Genomic DNA, 14,282 nt, shown 5'->3' with positions numbered 1-14,282 from the left:
ACGTGAGCTGTTTAAGAACATCTGAAGAGCTCACAGACCAAACTCCGTTGGAGGAGTGCGTCTACTGGCCCAGCAAACGGTGTTTGAAGGCCGGCCCCCTCCCCAAGAGGTGGACCACATTAAGAGCCCATCAAGAGCTGGGGAAATACCTGGCACCTTTGCCAAGATTGCGGGGCAGGCATGGTTTTGTCTAAGAGGTTCTGCAGATTCAGCCCAACTGGGCCAATTTAGGAGGTGGCCGACTGACCACTGGCAGAGTTCCTCAAAAGCTGACTGTGTGGAATACGAAGCCTCTCCGAAATTGCAAATATCTGCAAAAAAAATATTACTTTTTTTTTTTGCAGAAAATGCTTGGGAAGAAGATGGTGGCTGCAGTAGTGTGAATATGTATGTCTGCATGAAAAGAAGGACTAGGGGAGACATGATAGCAGTCTTCCAATGTCCCAGGGGCTGCCCCAAAGAAGAGGCAGTCAAGCTCTCCTCCAAAGCACCTGAAGGCAGGACAGGAAGCAATGGGGGGAAACTAATCCAGGAGAGAAGCAACCTGGAGTTAAGGAGAAACTCCCTGACAGTGAGAACAATCAATCAGTGGAACAACTTTGCCTCAGGAGTTGTGAATGCTCCAACACTGGAGGATTTTAAGATGATGTTGGATAACCATTTGTCTGAAGTGGTGTAGGGGTTGGACTAGAAGACCTCCAAGGTCCCTTCCAACTCTTCTAATTCTATCCTATCCTATCCTATCCCTATTCTATTCTATTCTATTCTATCCTATCCCTATTCTATTCTCTATTCTATCCTATCCTATCCCTATCCTATTCTATATTCTATTCTCTTCTCTATTCTATTCTATTCTCTATTCTATTCTCTATTCTATTCTATTCCTATCCCTATCCTATTCTATTCTCTATCCTATCCTATCCTATCCTATCCTATTCTATTCTATCCTATCCTATCCTATCCCTATGCTATCCCTATCCCTATCCTATCCTATCCCTATTCCTATTCCTATTCTAATACAGCTTTGGTCTCTTTTTTTGGATGTGTAAAAATGGGGTGAGTCTTCAATAACAGTTGTGGGGGGAAAAACCCTGCCGAAATAATGTACCCCGAGAAGCCTCATGGCAGGGAATTCCTAAAATGAGTCCAACCGGGAATGTCAGAGTGAGGGGTCAGGATGAAACGGGAGGCCTCTTCACCTTTTTACAATGCTTCGCCCAAACCCACCTCAGACCAAATCTGGGTCGCTGATGGTGCCGCTTGCCCCTCAAGGAGCACCACGGGTCAAGAAGGCTCAAGTAAGCAGGGCTACGCCAGCGGTCTTTATTCAAAGAGCAAGGTACAAAAAAAAAACACAAAAAAACACCAAGAGAACCACCGAAACGGTAAAAAGTTACACACGAAACGCACTATATGGTCCCATCAACCAAGACAAGCCGAAGTATCTACATTCGGAAAAAGGAAAGGAACGAGGGCCCAGGTGTGCTCCCCTTTCGCACCCATGCACATACAGGCCCAAGCCAGTGCTGAATTGAGTCCGTGACACGAGGGCAGGTGGTCCTGGCGCAGTGGTACCCCACCTCTCCTGCTTTGTGGACCGGGAAGGGGAGGAGAGCTGTGCACACCAGCTCCAGGGTGGGCACTGATGTTTGGGCACGTGAAGCTCACGTCCGTCGCTTCCACACATTGGGAGCTTCCCCTGCAGGAGAACAGCGCCCGCCACTCGCACAACCGTAACATGCTTCGCCTGCCACTTGAGCAGCCTGTTTCCCAATGGGCCACAGAGTCCTTGGTCCTGGGGTGGCAGGGGGGGGGGAGTTGGGGACCGCTGCCCTGGAGAACGTTGGCCTTGGCTTCCTGCAGAAAGTGAAGGCAGGAAGACCTCTGTAGAAGCAGGGGCCTCCAACCTGGGCCACTTTAAGATTTGTGGACTTCAACTCCCAGAGTTCCTCAGGCTGAGGATGAAGGCCCCTGCTTCTAGAGCAGGGATGGCAAACCTTTTTGTTGTGGGGTGGCGATAGCACCCACAATGCAATGCCCCCCTCTTGCCCCCCTACCTGCATTGTGCATCTATGCATACCTCCCAGCTGATTTTCGGCCCGTTTGAGGCTGTTTTCGCCCTCCTGGGAAGCCTCTGTAGCCTTGGAAGGCCGAAAAACGGGCCTTCTGGAAATACCGGAAGTGTCCATTTTCAGCCTCCGGAGGGCCTCTGGAGCTCAGGGGAGGCCCTTTTCGCCCTCCTGGAGGATCAAGGGAAGCCTCTGCAGCCGCGGAAGGCCGAAAAATGGACCCGTTTTTCAGCCTCCCAAGGCTGCAGAGGATTCCCTCAAGACTCCGGGTGGGCGAAAATGGCCTCAAATGGCCCCCCAAATCAGCTGGGAGAGGTGCATGCATGTGCACTGCCTGGGGATCGCGTGCCCACACAAATGGTTCTGCGTGCCAGCTGTGGCATGCGTGCCATAGGTTCATCATCACGGTTCTAGAGCTTTCCCCTTACGGCTTGGCCTCTCCCTCCTGGCCTTGTCTGTCATCTGGCTTCCAATGGAGAAATAGGCCCCAACAGCTGTGGCCTATTTGTTCCTGTTCAGCGCATTCTCCCTGCCAGGGGCTCCCCTGGCAGACTTAAGAGAGTAGCAGAGACGAAGTTTTGACTATGTTACAGGCAGCTCAGATGGGAACCCAGCGGCCCCCAGGGAAGGACGGACACCAAGCATCTGGACAATACACAAGTAGCAACATTGGCCAAGGAACTTCGTTTTAATAATAAAATTTTCTGAACTTTCCAGTGTTTACTGCAAACTACCCTTTCTTTCACAAGCGGAAAGCATCCTTTTAGGATGAATCTGCGTGCCGTAGTAGACTACTCTACACTTAGTAAGCGGTCCTTAAATTAGCTTCCGACGCATGGATGCTGCTGGTCATCCACCCACCCCACCCCCAAGTGCACAGTGAGGAAGGAAGGATGTGTCACCACTATTCCAGGGGCCTTCAAACTGGACAGCTTTAAGACTTGTGGACTTCAGCTCCCAGAATCCCCCCTCCAGTCATGTTAGCTCAGGGATTCTGGGAGTTGAAGTCCACAAGCCTTAAACTTGCTTAAGGTTGGAGAGCCTTGCCCTATTAGGATATTTTCTTAGCCAACCAAAAGGTGCCGAGAACAGGCTTAGATTCAGCTTACCTTTATATTCTGACACAATTTAAATTTCTTTTGAGTTTCTGGGCCATTTGCCTTTTCTCCATTCTAGAAGTACATCAATGAAAAGCCCTTTTTAGCGCTGATGTCTGATGAGAAGGAAGTTGAAGGGTGGCAAATTCTGGTCACTCTGGATTTTTATTACGTTTTCATCCTCTCTACATTTCACAGCTATACGATGCTTCCTGAGGCATCTATTTATCTTTGGTCCTCTCCCTCCCTGTTGTATTCCTCCCTCCTTTGCTTTGCTTTCTTCCATCCATCCATCCATCTTCCTATCCCTTCCTTCCATCCTTTCTCCGTCCCTTCCTTCTCTTTCTCTCTTCCTTTCTTCCCCCTTCTTCTCTCCTCCCTCCCTCCCTCCCTCCCTCCTTCCTTCCTTCCTTCCTTCCCCTCCAGCACACCAGGTGATCTATCAGTCCACACACACACACACCCTGTAGCATTCCTCCCTCCACTAAATCTAAAATCGAAAAATGATTTTAGAATCATTTTGGCTCTCTTGCCCACTGCGGAAGTATCAGCATCATATCCAGAAGCACAGAAGGGCTGGGCCGATTTAAAAGATTGTTCGGAGCAAATCTATTCGGATTGAAAGGGATTCTGTCCATTTCTGATAACTGGGGAACCACGGAGCGGCCTTGAAGTACAAAAACGCACCAGGCATTTTACGGAAGCCTCGCCCTCCAATTCAAAACCTGCCAGCGTTTCCCCCTCTTGTTTTTAATCAGGGATAGGAACGCTACTCAGAGCAGACTGAAAATATATCCAAGGTGGAAGATTCAACTCCCTTCTTCATCCCTGGTGATCCCGATTCACTGGAAGAGACCTTCTCCAAGCCCACTTTTGCCCCTGGAACCCACCAGATGCCTTCCCTGATCAAGGGCTGCCCAGGCTGGCGTTTCTCTTTGATGCCCTGAAAAACAAATCCCTTGAAAAACCGAGATTTTTACCTTACTTGGAGAAAAGGGAATTCTCCGCTCCTCGCTTAAACACGCCAAGGTTAAGTCAACCGACAGTCGTTTGACTGGACTCCCGTTAAAAGGCTGGCACAGCGCCTTCAGCTGAGAAGGACCAGCTATGCAAGCCCCTGCTTAGGGACTGGGGAGGAGGGGGTAGAGAGGTATTTTGACCCCCTTGTGAAAGGGTTGAGGGTGTGACACCAAACTCCAAAACGCAGGTCTGTCCGACCGAGGACAGATAGACGATCCACCCGCCACGAGTGGGAGGGAAAGAGTAAACTCACAGAACCAATGTCTGGGATGCACAGGCTGCACGAATGTGGACTAACTGGGGGGGTGGGGAGGAATGCACTGGCCAACAGAAACCTTGGAACCAAACAAAGGGTCCACCCAGACTCTCCCAATGGAGCACTGATGAGATAGGAGAGATTTTTGAGCCCGTCTCTCTCTCTCGTGTGCAATTTCATTTCCATATCCCTGCACGAGCTCAACACTCTTGAACGTTCTAGAGATAACTAGGAAATGATGCAATTTTATATAGCTGATGAGGATTTTTACAATAAACAAGTTTTGTTTTTTTTAAAAAAGGAGAAAAAACCCAGGACTCTTGACTTCGCTGCCACTGATTCATGCTAACCAGGAGCTTTGTGGATTCAGCTCCTAACTATCACAAACGCAACAATTACAGTATAAAGGTTTTTCTACATCGGAAGTAAGAATTGGTCACGGGAGAAATGTTTTTAAAATCAGCGTTTTTCAGTACCAGAAGTGAAGGAGGAGGGGGGAGGGGAAATCCCTTGTGTCAACCTTGGGCGAGCACCTCATTCAACCGTGACAGATTTGGCCAAGTTTCTTGGAAAGTCAACCTGGAAGAAGGAAAAAGGATATATACACAACCTGTTAAAATCTTTGTCATGGCAGGAATTAAGGATGTTTGATGGTTCCTCAACACAGGCTTAGCTCACAAGTCACGAATACCTGTTCTCACATCCCCAGGAATTTGCTGGGGCCACTTAACCCCGCTAACATCGTAGCCTGAAGTGAGCTGGAAAGGTGTAGTGCAGGGGTATCAAACTCGGGTTTCATTGAGGGCCGCATCAGGGTGGTGTTTCGGGGGTGGGTGGGTGGGGCATGGCCAGTTCAAGGCCACTCGTGCCAGGGGTGCCTGTGGTAGCCAGAGCGCACTGCCAGCGAAAATGGGCTCCCAAGCTCCGTTTTCAGCTGGGACGGCCTCCTGCAACCCTCTACCAGTGGAAATAGGTTCCCAAACTCCGTTTTCGGCTGGGACGGCCTTGTTATGGCCCGCCGGTGGCTACTGGAGTTGGCAGCAGAGTCGGACTGTAGTAAGAAGGTTGGGGAGGAACCTGGGCCAGTCCTGGAGACTAAGGAAGGCTTGGATGAGGGCTCTGCGTCAGAGGCAGAGATGGGGCCAGGGCAGTCTGGCAGTCATTAGTTACCTTCGGGCTCGGACAGCAGTGAGGCAGGGGAGCAGCTGGAGCCAGTTCCCAGCCTGCGCATGCACAGAGCTGCCAGAAGAAGGGAACAAGTACAAACTAAGGGTCGATGCGGGAGTAAAGCCACAGGTGGGCAGCCAACGGCCCCTCCCGTAAGGATTAAAAGAGGAGCAAAAGGGGAGGGGCCCCAGGAAACAATTTGTTCATTCGTTGCAGCAGTGTGGAGATCTGTCTGTGCATCTCGGAGACTCTGTGCTGAGTCCTTCCTTGTCAGCATCATGTTTGGAAACCTTTACTTGGCAGCTCCCCAGGCTAGGTAAGGTCTGTGCTCCTAATGACACCCTTGGAAGACTGTTGGCCAGGCCTTTGGCTGAAGGTGAATGCAAGAAATTCACCTTCGTTTAATAAAAGGGGTTTTGCTGGGACAAAGAGTCGGCTTAGTGCTTCTTGGCGAAGCCGAGGTCAGAAGAGGCTCCCTGCAACCCTCTGCCAGTGGAAACGGAGCTCGGGAGGGCCGAGGCGCCATGGGCTGGTCCTTCTCTCTTTCTAGGGCAGCCCCACGGGCCTTGAGTTTGACACCCGTGCTGTAGTGGTTCTCACGGGAAGCCCGATGTCACGTTATTGAACTTTTGGGGCTAGTTGGGAAGAGAAAACTTTGGGGGTTCGGGAGAGTGTAACTTACGTCGTAGCCTCTGAGAACGGCCAGATGGAAAGCCAGCAGCTGTAAAGGAATCACACTCAGGATGCCCTGCAGACAGTCCACCGAATGGGGAACTTTGATGGTGCGCTTGTTATTTTTGATGGTCTCGATATCTTCCTTATCACAAATCACGACAGGCCGCCCCTGTAGAAATTAAAAAAGAAAAAAAAGTAAACATGAAGGGCCATCCGTGAGAGTTGGACTCAAAAAAGTCAAAATATATGGTTGTGCCTGCCATCTTGCCTTTTCTGGTGCCCAGCCCTCTCAAAGGCACCCTTGCGCACACACGCTTTGCTCACGAGAAGAAAACTAGGTTATAGTAGGAGAAAGCGCTTCTTCGACCATTCTTTACTTGGGGGGGTTCAACTCCATTTTTCTCAGGGGCTCAAGATCATCTATAGAGGCTTGTTTCATTAGGCTAATTGAGAACAGAAATCCCAGGATGAAGGGACATTGTGGTTAAGCTGAAAAACTACATGGCTGCGCCACTTAGCAATGGCAGTTCCAACGATCTCAGTCGCCCTCACTAAGCGAAAAACTTCCGATTTCCTGCCGGCTTCCCCAATGACTTCTTCAGCTTCTTGGATGAGGAATGGGAGGGGAATGGAAGCATTTATCCATCCAGTCAGAGTTGAAGAATCTTTTGGGATGAGAAGCGAAAGGCCTCCCAAGAAAAACAAGAAAGTCCAGGTGCCTCTTGAAAAAAAGAACGCACCTTTGGGACAAGCGTGACCAGGATGGCTGAGGATCTCCAGGGGACACCCACCCAGAAGCTCCCAGGTGGGTCTCCTCCACCTGAAACACCTTTGTGAGGGGAATATCTGCTTTGAAACACCTTTATGAGGGGAATATCTGCTTTGAAACACCTTTATGAGGGGAATATCTGCTTGAAGCACCTTGTGGGAATATCTGCTTTGAAGCACCTTTGTGAGGGGAATATCTGCTTTGAAGCACCTTTATGAGGGGAATATCTGCTTTGAAGCACCTTTGTGAGGGGAATATCTGCTTTGAAGCACCTTTATGAGGGGAATATCTGCTTTGAAACACCTTTATGAGGGGAATATCTGCTTTGAAACACCTTTATGAGGGGAATATCTGCTTTGTTTTGTTAATAGTCTTGCAGGTCACTTCCCAGCTGGGAGGGGCTAAAATGAAGTCAGCAGGACTCATTCCCTGTCTTTCAATATCCCTGGAAGGGGGGCGGGGTTTGATGCTTGGCTCACCTGGCGCGCCATGACCTGCTGCAGCGCGTTCTGGCACTTGGCGTAGGTGTTGTCCCGCATGATGATCATAATGACGGGCATCAGCTTGTCCACCAGGGCGAGGGGCCCGTGCTTCAGCTCGCCGGCCAAGATGCCCTCCGAGTGCATGTAGGTGATCTCTTTGATTTTCTAAAGGGGAGGAAGCCCCTCGTTAACCTCGGCCGAGAACCCACGGTGCCCCCCGCTCCCCATCGCTCCAGGGGGAAGGCCATGGGTGAACCTCCCACGTGGAATTCATTGGGAAAAAAAGAACAACCGTCTTCCCTCCGCTTGCTCCCTTCTGAGGAACGGGGAAAGCGTGAAGGAAGACGATTGTGGACCCTTTAAGAGGCGGCTTCCACGTAGGATTGGCCAGGACCAACTTTGTGCTTGGTTCTCCTATGGAGTGGGAGTGGGGAGGAGAGGAGAGGAGAGGAGAGGAGAGGAAAGGAAAGGAAGAAGGGAAGGGAAGAAAGAAGGGAAGGGAAGAAAAGGAAGAAGGAAAGGAAAGGAAGGGAAGGAAGAAGGGAAGGAAAGCAAGAAGGAAGGGAAGGAGAGGAAAGGAAAGCAAGAAGGGAAGGAAAGAAAGAAGGGAAGGGAAGGAAAGGAAGAAGGAAAGGAAAGGAAGGGAAGGAAGAAGGGAAGGAAAGCAAGAAGGAAGGGAAGGAGAGGAAAAGAAAGGAAGAAGGGAAAGGAAAAGAAAGGAAAGGAAAGGAAGGAAGGAAAGGAAGAAGGAAAGGAAAAGAAGGGAAGGGAAGGAAGTAGGGAAGGAAAGAAGAGGAAAGGGAAGAAGGGAAAGGAAGGAAGGGAAGGAAGGAAAGGAAGAAGGAAAGGAAAAGAAGGGAAGGAAAGGAGAGGAAAGGGAAGAAGGGAAAGGAAGGGAAGGAAGAAGGAAAGAAAAAGAAGAAGGAAAGGAAAAAACGGAAAGGAAAATGTAGGGAGGAGAGGAGGAGGAGGAGGAGGAGGAGAATAGGGCAGAACAGAACAGAATGCTGGCTGGGGAATTCTGGGAGTTGAAGTCCACGCATCTTGAAGTGGCCCAAGGTTTAGATCTTCTGCCTGCCCACATTCTGTCTTTGGTCCCCCTACGGTTAGGAATGACGGCGTTTGGCAGGCTTCTCTTTTCACCCACTGTACTCGCCCCCCCAAGGGACGAGGAGCGTTTCCCTCCCCAACTGGTGTGGCGGCTGCGGGTTCAAGAGGATGCTCACCAGGGCGCCTTCCAGGCAGGTCGCGTAGTGATACCCCCTCCCCATAATGAGGACGGACTTCTGTTGGTAGAGCTCAGTGGCCAGCTTCTGGATCTCGTCGTCCATGCTCAGCACTTCCTTGATCGAGCCTATCGAACGCAAGGAGAGGCGGCAAGGCTTCCAACTCAGCCCGGCGGAGGAGAGTTCGGAGGCCTCGGGTAAGCCGGCTGGAAGGGACCCCATCTTTCTGCGTTTATTTATTTATTTAAAATGCAGGTGGCATCTCGCGCGGTTGGGACTCTGGGTGGCTCCCAAGTGAGAAGGGAGACTCGAGAGGAATAAAATCGGAACATTCAAAATGGACACTGTTGGCCCCGGTGGTGCTTACCTGGCAACAACTTGAGGCCTCGCATGATTTCTTTCCGCCGTTCTTGCATAGAAATTCTGTCGTCGCACATCATGAGCGCAAACATTACGAGGGAGACAAACTGGCTCGTGTAGGCCTAGAGAAGAGGGGAGACAAAAGGCACCCCGTCAAAGCCAAGGCCATGAATCCCTCGAGGCCGATGCAGGACACGCTTAAAGGGGAAGCGCCTGAGAGGGGCAGCCGTCTGCTCCACCTCTCCGTCATCGGGAACGGAGCGACCGTATTGGGAAGATTTTTTTATAGAAACGGCTGTTCATATTATTTTGAAAAAACCAAAAAGTTGTGATTTGATGTTAATGCCTTATCCCTCACACCCCGGACATAAATTGTTTCAACTCCTAACCTCAGAACGACGCTATAGAGCCCTGCACACCAGAACAACTAGACACAAGGAGGGTTTTTCCCCCGAATGCCATCCCTCTGCTAAAAAAACAATTCCCTCAACACTGTCCAACTATTTACAAAGTCTGCACTATATGTTACTATTAAACTTCTCATCCCTCCTTATGGCCCATCCCCTCCCACTTGTGACTGTATGACTGTAACTTTGTCGCTTGTATCCTTACGATTTATATCGACTGTTTCCTGGTACGATTTGACTGCTTATTGTACCCTACGACTATTGTTAAGTGTTGTACCTGATGATTCTTGACTCTTGACAAATGTATCTTTTCTTTTATGTGTACACTGACAGCATTTGCACCAAGGGAAATTCCTTGTGTGTCCAATCACACTTGGCCAATAAAAGAATTGAATTCTATTCTATTCTATTCTATTCTATTCTATTCTATTCTATTCTATTCTATTCTATTCTAGCTCCTATCCTGGCTCCTATCCTGGCTCCTATCCTATCCTATCCTATCCTATCCTAATCCTAATCCTAATCCTATCTTATCCTATCCTATCCTATCCTAATCCTATCCTAATCCTATCCTATCCTTACCTGTCCTGCCTTTTCGGACTATACATAAAACGGAGGCTTTTCCAGAATGCAAGCAGAGGTTAATTCCTGGGACCGCAACTCCCGGCCTTAAGGAAAGCAGGAGGGCCCAGGTGCAGCCAGCAGGGGCACTCCAGAGTGAAGACCTGATAAGCTGCCACACCTTCACACCAACCTGCGCCTCTGAGCTCCTCACCTTTGTGCTGGCCACCCCGATCTCTGGCCCTGCGTTGATATGCACCCCACAGTCCGTCTCCCGTGAAATGGAGCTCCCGACGGTGTTGGTGATGCCCACCGTGAGGGCTCCCCTTTCCTTGCAGTACCGAAGGGCCATCAAGGTGTCGGCCGTCTCCCCTGCCGAGAGAGAGACGGACCTGGTCAGTCAAGAAGGCGCACTTACCTGGAGATCTGTCAGAGCAGGGGCCTTATTCCTACCTTCCTTATGAACATGGGACACAGCTCAGACACAGACAAATTAAGCACGGCTCTCCAAAGCCACAGGGTCTCACCCTGCGAATGAACCTGGACTTGTCTCTTTCCTTCAATAGTTGGGAAGAAATGCCCAGGGACATTTCTCTGGCACGTTGGGATGACCCAAAGGGGCGTGGCACAAAGTCAACACAGCCAGATAATAAGTAGGAATCCCTTTATTAGCTCCAAACTTTGCCTCCAAGGTCCTGGCTATTAATCCGGCAGGGCAAGGTAAGGAGCTCCAGAAGGGGAATAACACGGCAGTAAATCAACCCAGTTGGGAGGATGCCAGGAATACAGATAACCGCAGTCAACACAAGATAAACTGACGTTTGTTCCCGGCAAACGCAGCTCTCTGCTGCCTCTCCTTTAAACTCTTTTCCCAGGGAAAAGAGAATCAGGGCCCTTTCCTCCCCTGTAAGTCATGTTGCTCCCTTCTCCGTTCTTCCCTGCTTATTCTAGGATGAAGAGGGGGTGGGCCTGGGTCTTCCTCTGAACTCCCTCTCCCTTGTTCTACCTCTTCCCTGCTCTGGTCTACAAGGTAGGAGAGTTGCTAAAACACCGGGCAAACTTTGCATTCTTTTGTCAGCTGATCCCAGAGGCCTCCCTTGGCCATCCCACCTGACTGGCTGATGAAGAAGCAGACATCATCGCGGAAGACGGGAGTATTTCTGTCCAAGAAGTCACTGGCCAGCTCCACCATGACGGGCAGCTCCGTCAGTTCTTCCAGTACTTGGCGAGTCTGGGCGAGTGATGCAGGGAGGGGGAGAAAGAGGGAGGGAGAGGAAGGAACAGAGCGTAAAACGAAAGTAGCAACAGCACTTCAACTCATATACTGCTTCACAGCGCTTTTCAGCCCTCTCTAAGGGGTTTACGGAGCCAGCCTCTTGCCCCCAACAATCTGGGTCCTCGTTTTACCCACCTCGGAAGGATAGAAGGCTGAGTCAACCTTTGGCTGGTCAAACTGCTGAACTGCTGGCAGTCAGCAGAAGTAGCCTGCAATATTGCACTCTAACCACTGCACCACTCAAAAGCATCACTCAAAAGCTGCAGGCCCATTTCAGTACACGTTTATGTTGAGTATCATTTATTCCACCCACAGGCTGGTAAATTAACGATCTCACAGAAGCTCTGTGATGACCCAAAGGGGCGTGGCACAAAGGCAACACAGTCAGGTGATCAGTAGGAGTCGCTTTATTAGCTCCAACTTTGCCTCCAATGTCCTGGTTACCTTCTGGGCTCGAGAAAAACTCTCCCAGGAACAGCCTTTGGCTGCAGAGAATCAAGTCCAAAATGTGGTCAACAAAAACTATAAGTCCAATCAAGGCAAGATGAGATAATTAGTCCAGCAGGGCAAGAGAAGGAATTCCAGACCTGAAGGAATGGCAGTTAATTCCAGTTGGGAGAATGCTAGGAATTTACAGATAACCAAAGTCAACACAAGATAAGCTCGTGTTTGTTCCCAGCAATTTGCCTCATGCAGCCTGCCTTTCTTATCAACTGTCTTCCCAGCTGTGGCTAAAGGGAATCAGGGCCTTTTCCTCCCCCGTGAGCCACGCAACCCACGTTGCTCCCTTCTCCGTTCCTCCCTGCATGCCCTAGGATGAAAAGGGTCTGGGCCTGGATCTTCTTCTGAACTCCCTCTCTCTTCTTCTACCTCTCTCCTGCTCTGCCCAGCTGGACTTTGCCCTTCCCCAGTTTCCTCCACAGCCAACAGATCCACACTCACTCCCTGTGTCAGCTGTTCGTCTACCTCCTCGGATTCAGACTCCGACAGGGGCAGGACTAGCTCTTCCTGTATCAATAATTCCAGGAGTCCAACTGTTCAAAGCCTCCAAATTAGACGCCTGGCACGAGTGAAACACCAGCACTAGCGATGGACGTAAAAAGGACCCAAGGCTTCAGCTACATGGTTGTGTCGTTTTGATTTTTTGCACACACACACACACACATAGAGTGCACCATCGAGAAAAAGCTGCAAGTCCCAAGAGCAGGACCGACATTTCCCTGCTGCAGGGCCTTGCTGAACTTTCGAACACTTTGCAACGCTACTTTGAGTTCAGCTACTCACAGCGACGCCTGCGTGGTAGCTTGTCCCACAAGCGATTAGGATCAAACGCCGGCATCGCTGGATCTCCTTGATATGGTCTTTCAAGCCCCCGAGGTTCACTGCGGCAAAGAACAAGGCAAAAGTCTTGGTGAAAACGGCCCACAGAAAAGCAGAACGGCTCCAGGGCAAAAGGATCCCGCAGGATTTCTTTAGCAACTCTTACGAAAGGAGGCTCAGTGGCGCTCCACCCCTCGCCCCAAAGAGAACTCCACGGCCTGTCAAAGCAACCTCCAGGGAGCAAAATAACCAGAGGTTTTGATCGTGGGACAAGCTGGCCCATAGCAAGTTTGTTAGCCGAGATCCACCGCAGTGGAAGAAGAGAAACTGAGTTTACTGTCATCGTCCAGTGTTAGAAGAGCACCTACGGATCTCCCCTGTGAATGAAACCTATCCACTTAAACCACATTTGGAGAGACAAGAGTTTTGTGTTTTAAAAAGTCTTGATTTTCTTTAGCAGAAGACAATTCTGAAGCCTTTACCTGTGTAGTCATCGAAGTTGACTCTCCCTCTCATGGTGTTCACGACAGATTCTGGCTGCTCAAATATTTCCTTCTGCATGAACGAACTGAAGTTGCCTTGGAAAAACAAAAGGAAGTTCAATGAATAGAGGCAACCTTGACCTTCTCATTTTGGACAAGGAGACCGTCCCTCAACCCAAGTCTACATCCGTAATAACACAATAGTAAAAACCCATTTTACTCTTCTGAAAATGCACATGATCATGTTGAACAGGTCTACATCATAGGGCAAATTGTATCCTGTCTGAGCGCACCTGGAGGGACCTACTAAGGATCATCTAGCCAACAGGCCACAGAAGAACAAGATGGTGGAGTTACACCTGGAGGGACCTTCTAAGGATCATCTAGCCAACAGGCCACAGAAGAACAAGATGGTGGAGTTACACCTGGAGGGACCTTCTAAGGATCATCTAGCCAACAGGCCACAGAAGAACAAGATGGTGGAGTTACACCTGGAAGGGACCTTCTAAGGATCATCTAGCCAACAGGCCACAGAAGAACAAGATGGTGGAGTTACACCTGGAAGGGACCTTCTAAGGATCATCTAGCCAACAGGCCACAGAAGAACAAGATGGTGGAGTTACACCTGGAGGGACCTTCTAAGGATCATCTAGCCAACAGGCCACAGAAGAACAAGATGGTGGAGTTACACCTGGAAGGGACCTTCTAAGGATCATCTAGCCAACAGGCCACAGAAGAACAAGATGGTGGAGTTACACCTGGAAGGGACTGTGAACACCTCAGAAGCAGCCTGGCAAGCAAAACGTTTGAAAAGTGCCAACCCTCAATCCGTACCCTTCATGATCTGTTGCAGTTCCATCTGGAGGGTCTGAACCGCCCGGCCAGGATGATCTCCAGCAGTTCTCTTGATCCGATGTATGGAGAGGCGGCCCTCGACCACAGCTGCCACGTCATCATCTTCCAGAAAAATCACCCTGTTGGTGTGTTCAATCACAGCGCTGCGAGAAAATGGGGGAGGATGGCTTAACATCGCTTGAAGGAACCCATAAACCAGAGGTCTCCAACATTGTGCCACTTTAAGACTTGTGGACTTCAACTCCCAGAATTCCTCAGCC

At 50.0% G+C, this 14,282-nt stretch overlaps 1 protein-coding gene across 2 annotated transcripts in view; it reads right to left on the bottom strand.

The window, feature by feature from the left end:
* Nucleotides 1–1,303: 1,303 nt before the first annotated feature.
* GFPT1 (glutamine--fructose-6-phosphate transaminase 1) overlaps nucleotides 1,304–14,282 on the bottom strand; it is a 33,855-nt gene continuing 20,876 nt past the window's right edge. The window contains exons 11-20 of one of the 2 annotated variants that reach the window (XM_087938625.1): nucleotides 14,002–14,165; nucleotides 13,168–13,263; nucleotides 12,650–12,747; nucleotides 11,200–11,320; nucleotides 10,304–10,461; nucleotides 9,129–9,243; nucleotides 8,762–8,889; nucleotides 7,533–7,700; nucleotides 6,292–6,453; nucleotides 1,304–5,021 (exon numbers count right to left, since the gene is read on the bottom strand). In XM_087938625.1, the coding sequence (XP_087794751.1) occupies nucleotides 4,977–5,021; nucleotides 6,292–6,453; nucleotides 7,533–7,700; nucleotides 8,762–8,889; nucleotides 9,129–9,243; nucleotides 10,304–10,461; nucleotides 11,200–11,320; nucleotides 12,650–12,747; nucleotides 13,168–13,263; nucleotides 14,002–14,165 (1,255 nt within the window). In that variant the 3' untranslated portion in view covers nucleotides 1,304–4,976. The remainder of the gene's footprint in view (nucleotides 5,022–6,291; nucleotides 6,454–7,532; nucleotides 7,701–8,761; nucleotides 8,890–9,128; nucleotides 9,244–10,303; nucleotides 10,462–11,199; nucleotides 11,321–12,649; nucleotides 12,748–13,167; nucleotides 13,264–14,001; nucleotides 14,166–14,282) is intronic. The other variant, XM_087938626.1, reaches the window with a different exon arrangement.

This window comes from Pseudonaja textilis, chromosome 9 (genome assembly GCF_049901715.1).
Source record: "Pseudonaja textilis isolate UNSWEBS1 chromosome 9, rPseTex1.2, whole genome shotgun sequence".
NCBI lineage: Eukaryota > Metazoa > Chordata > Lepidosauria > Squamata > Elapidae > Pseudonaja > Pseudonaja textilis.
This window is presented reverse-complemented; position numbering and strand designations above follow the sequence as displayed.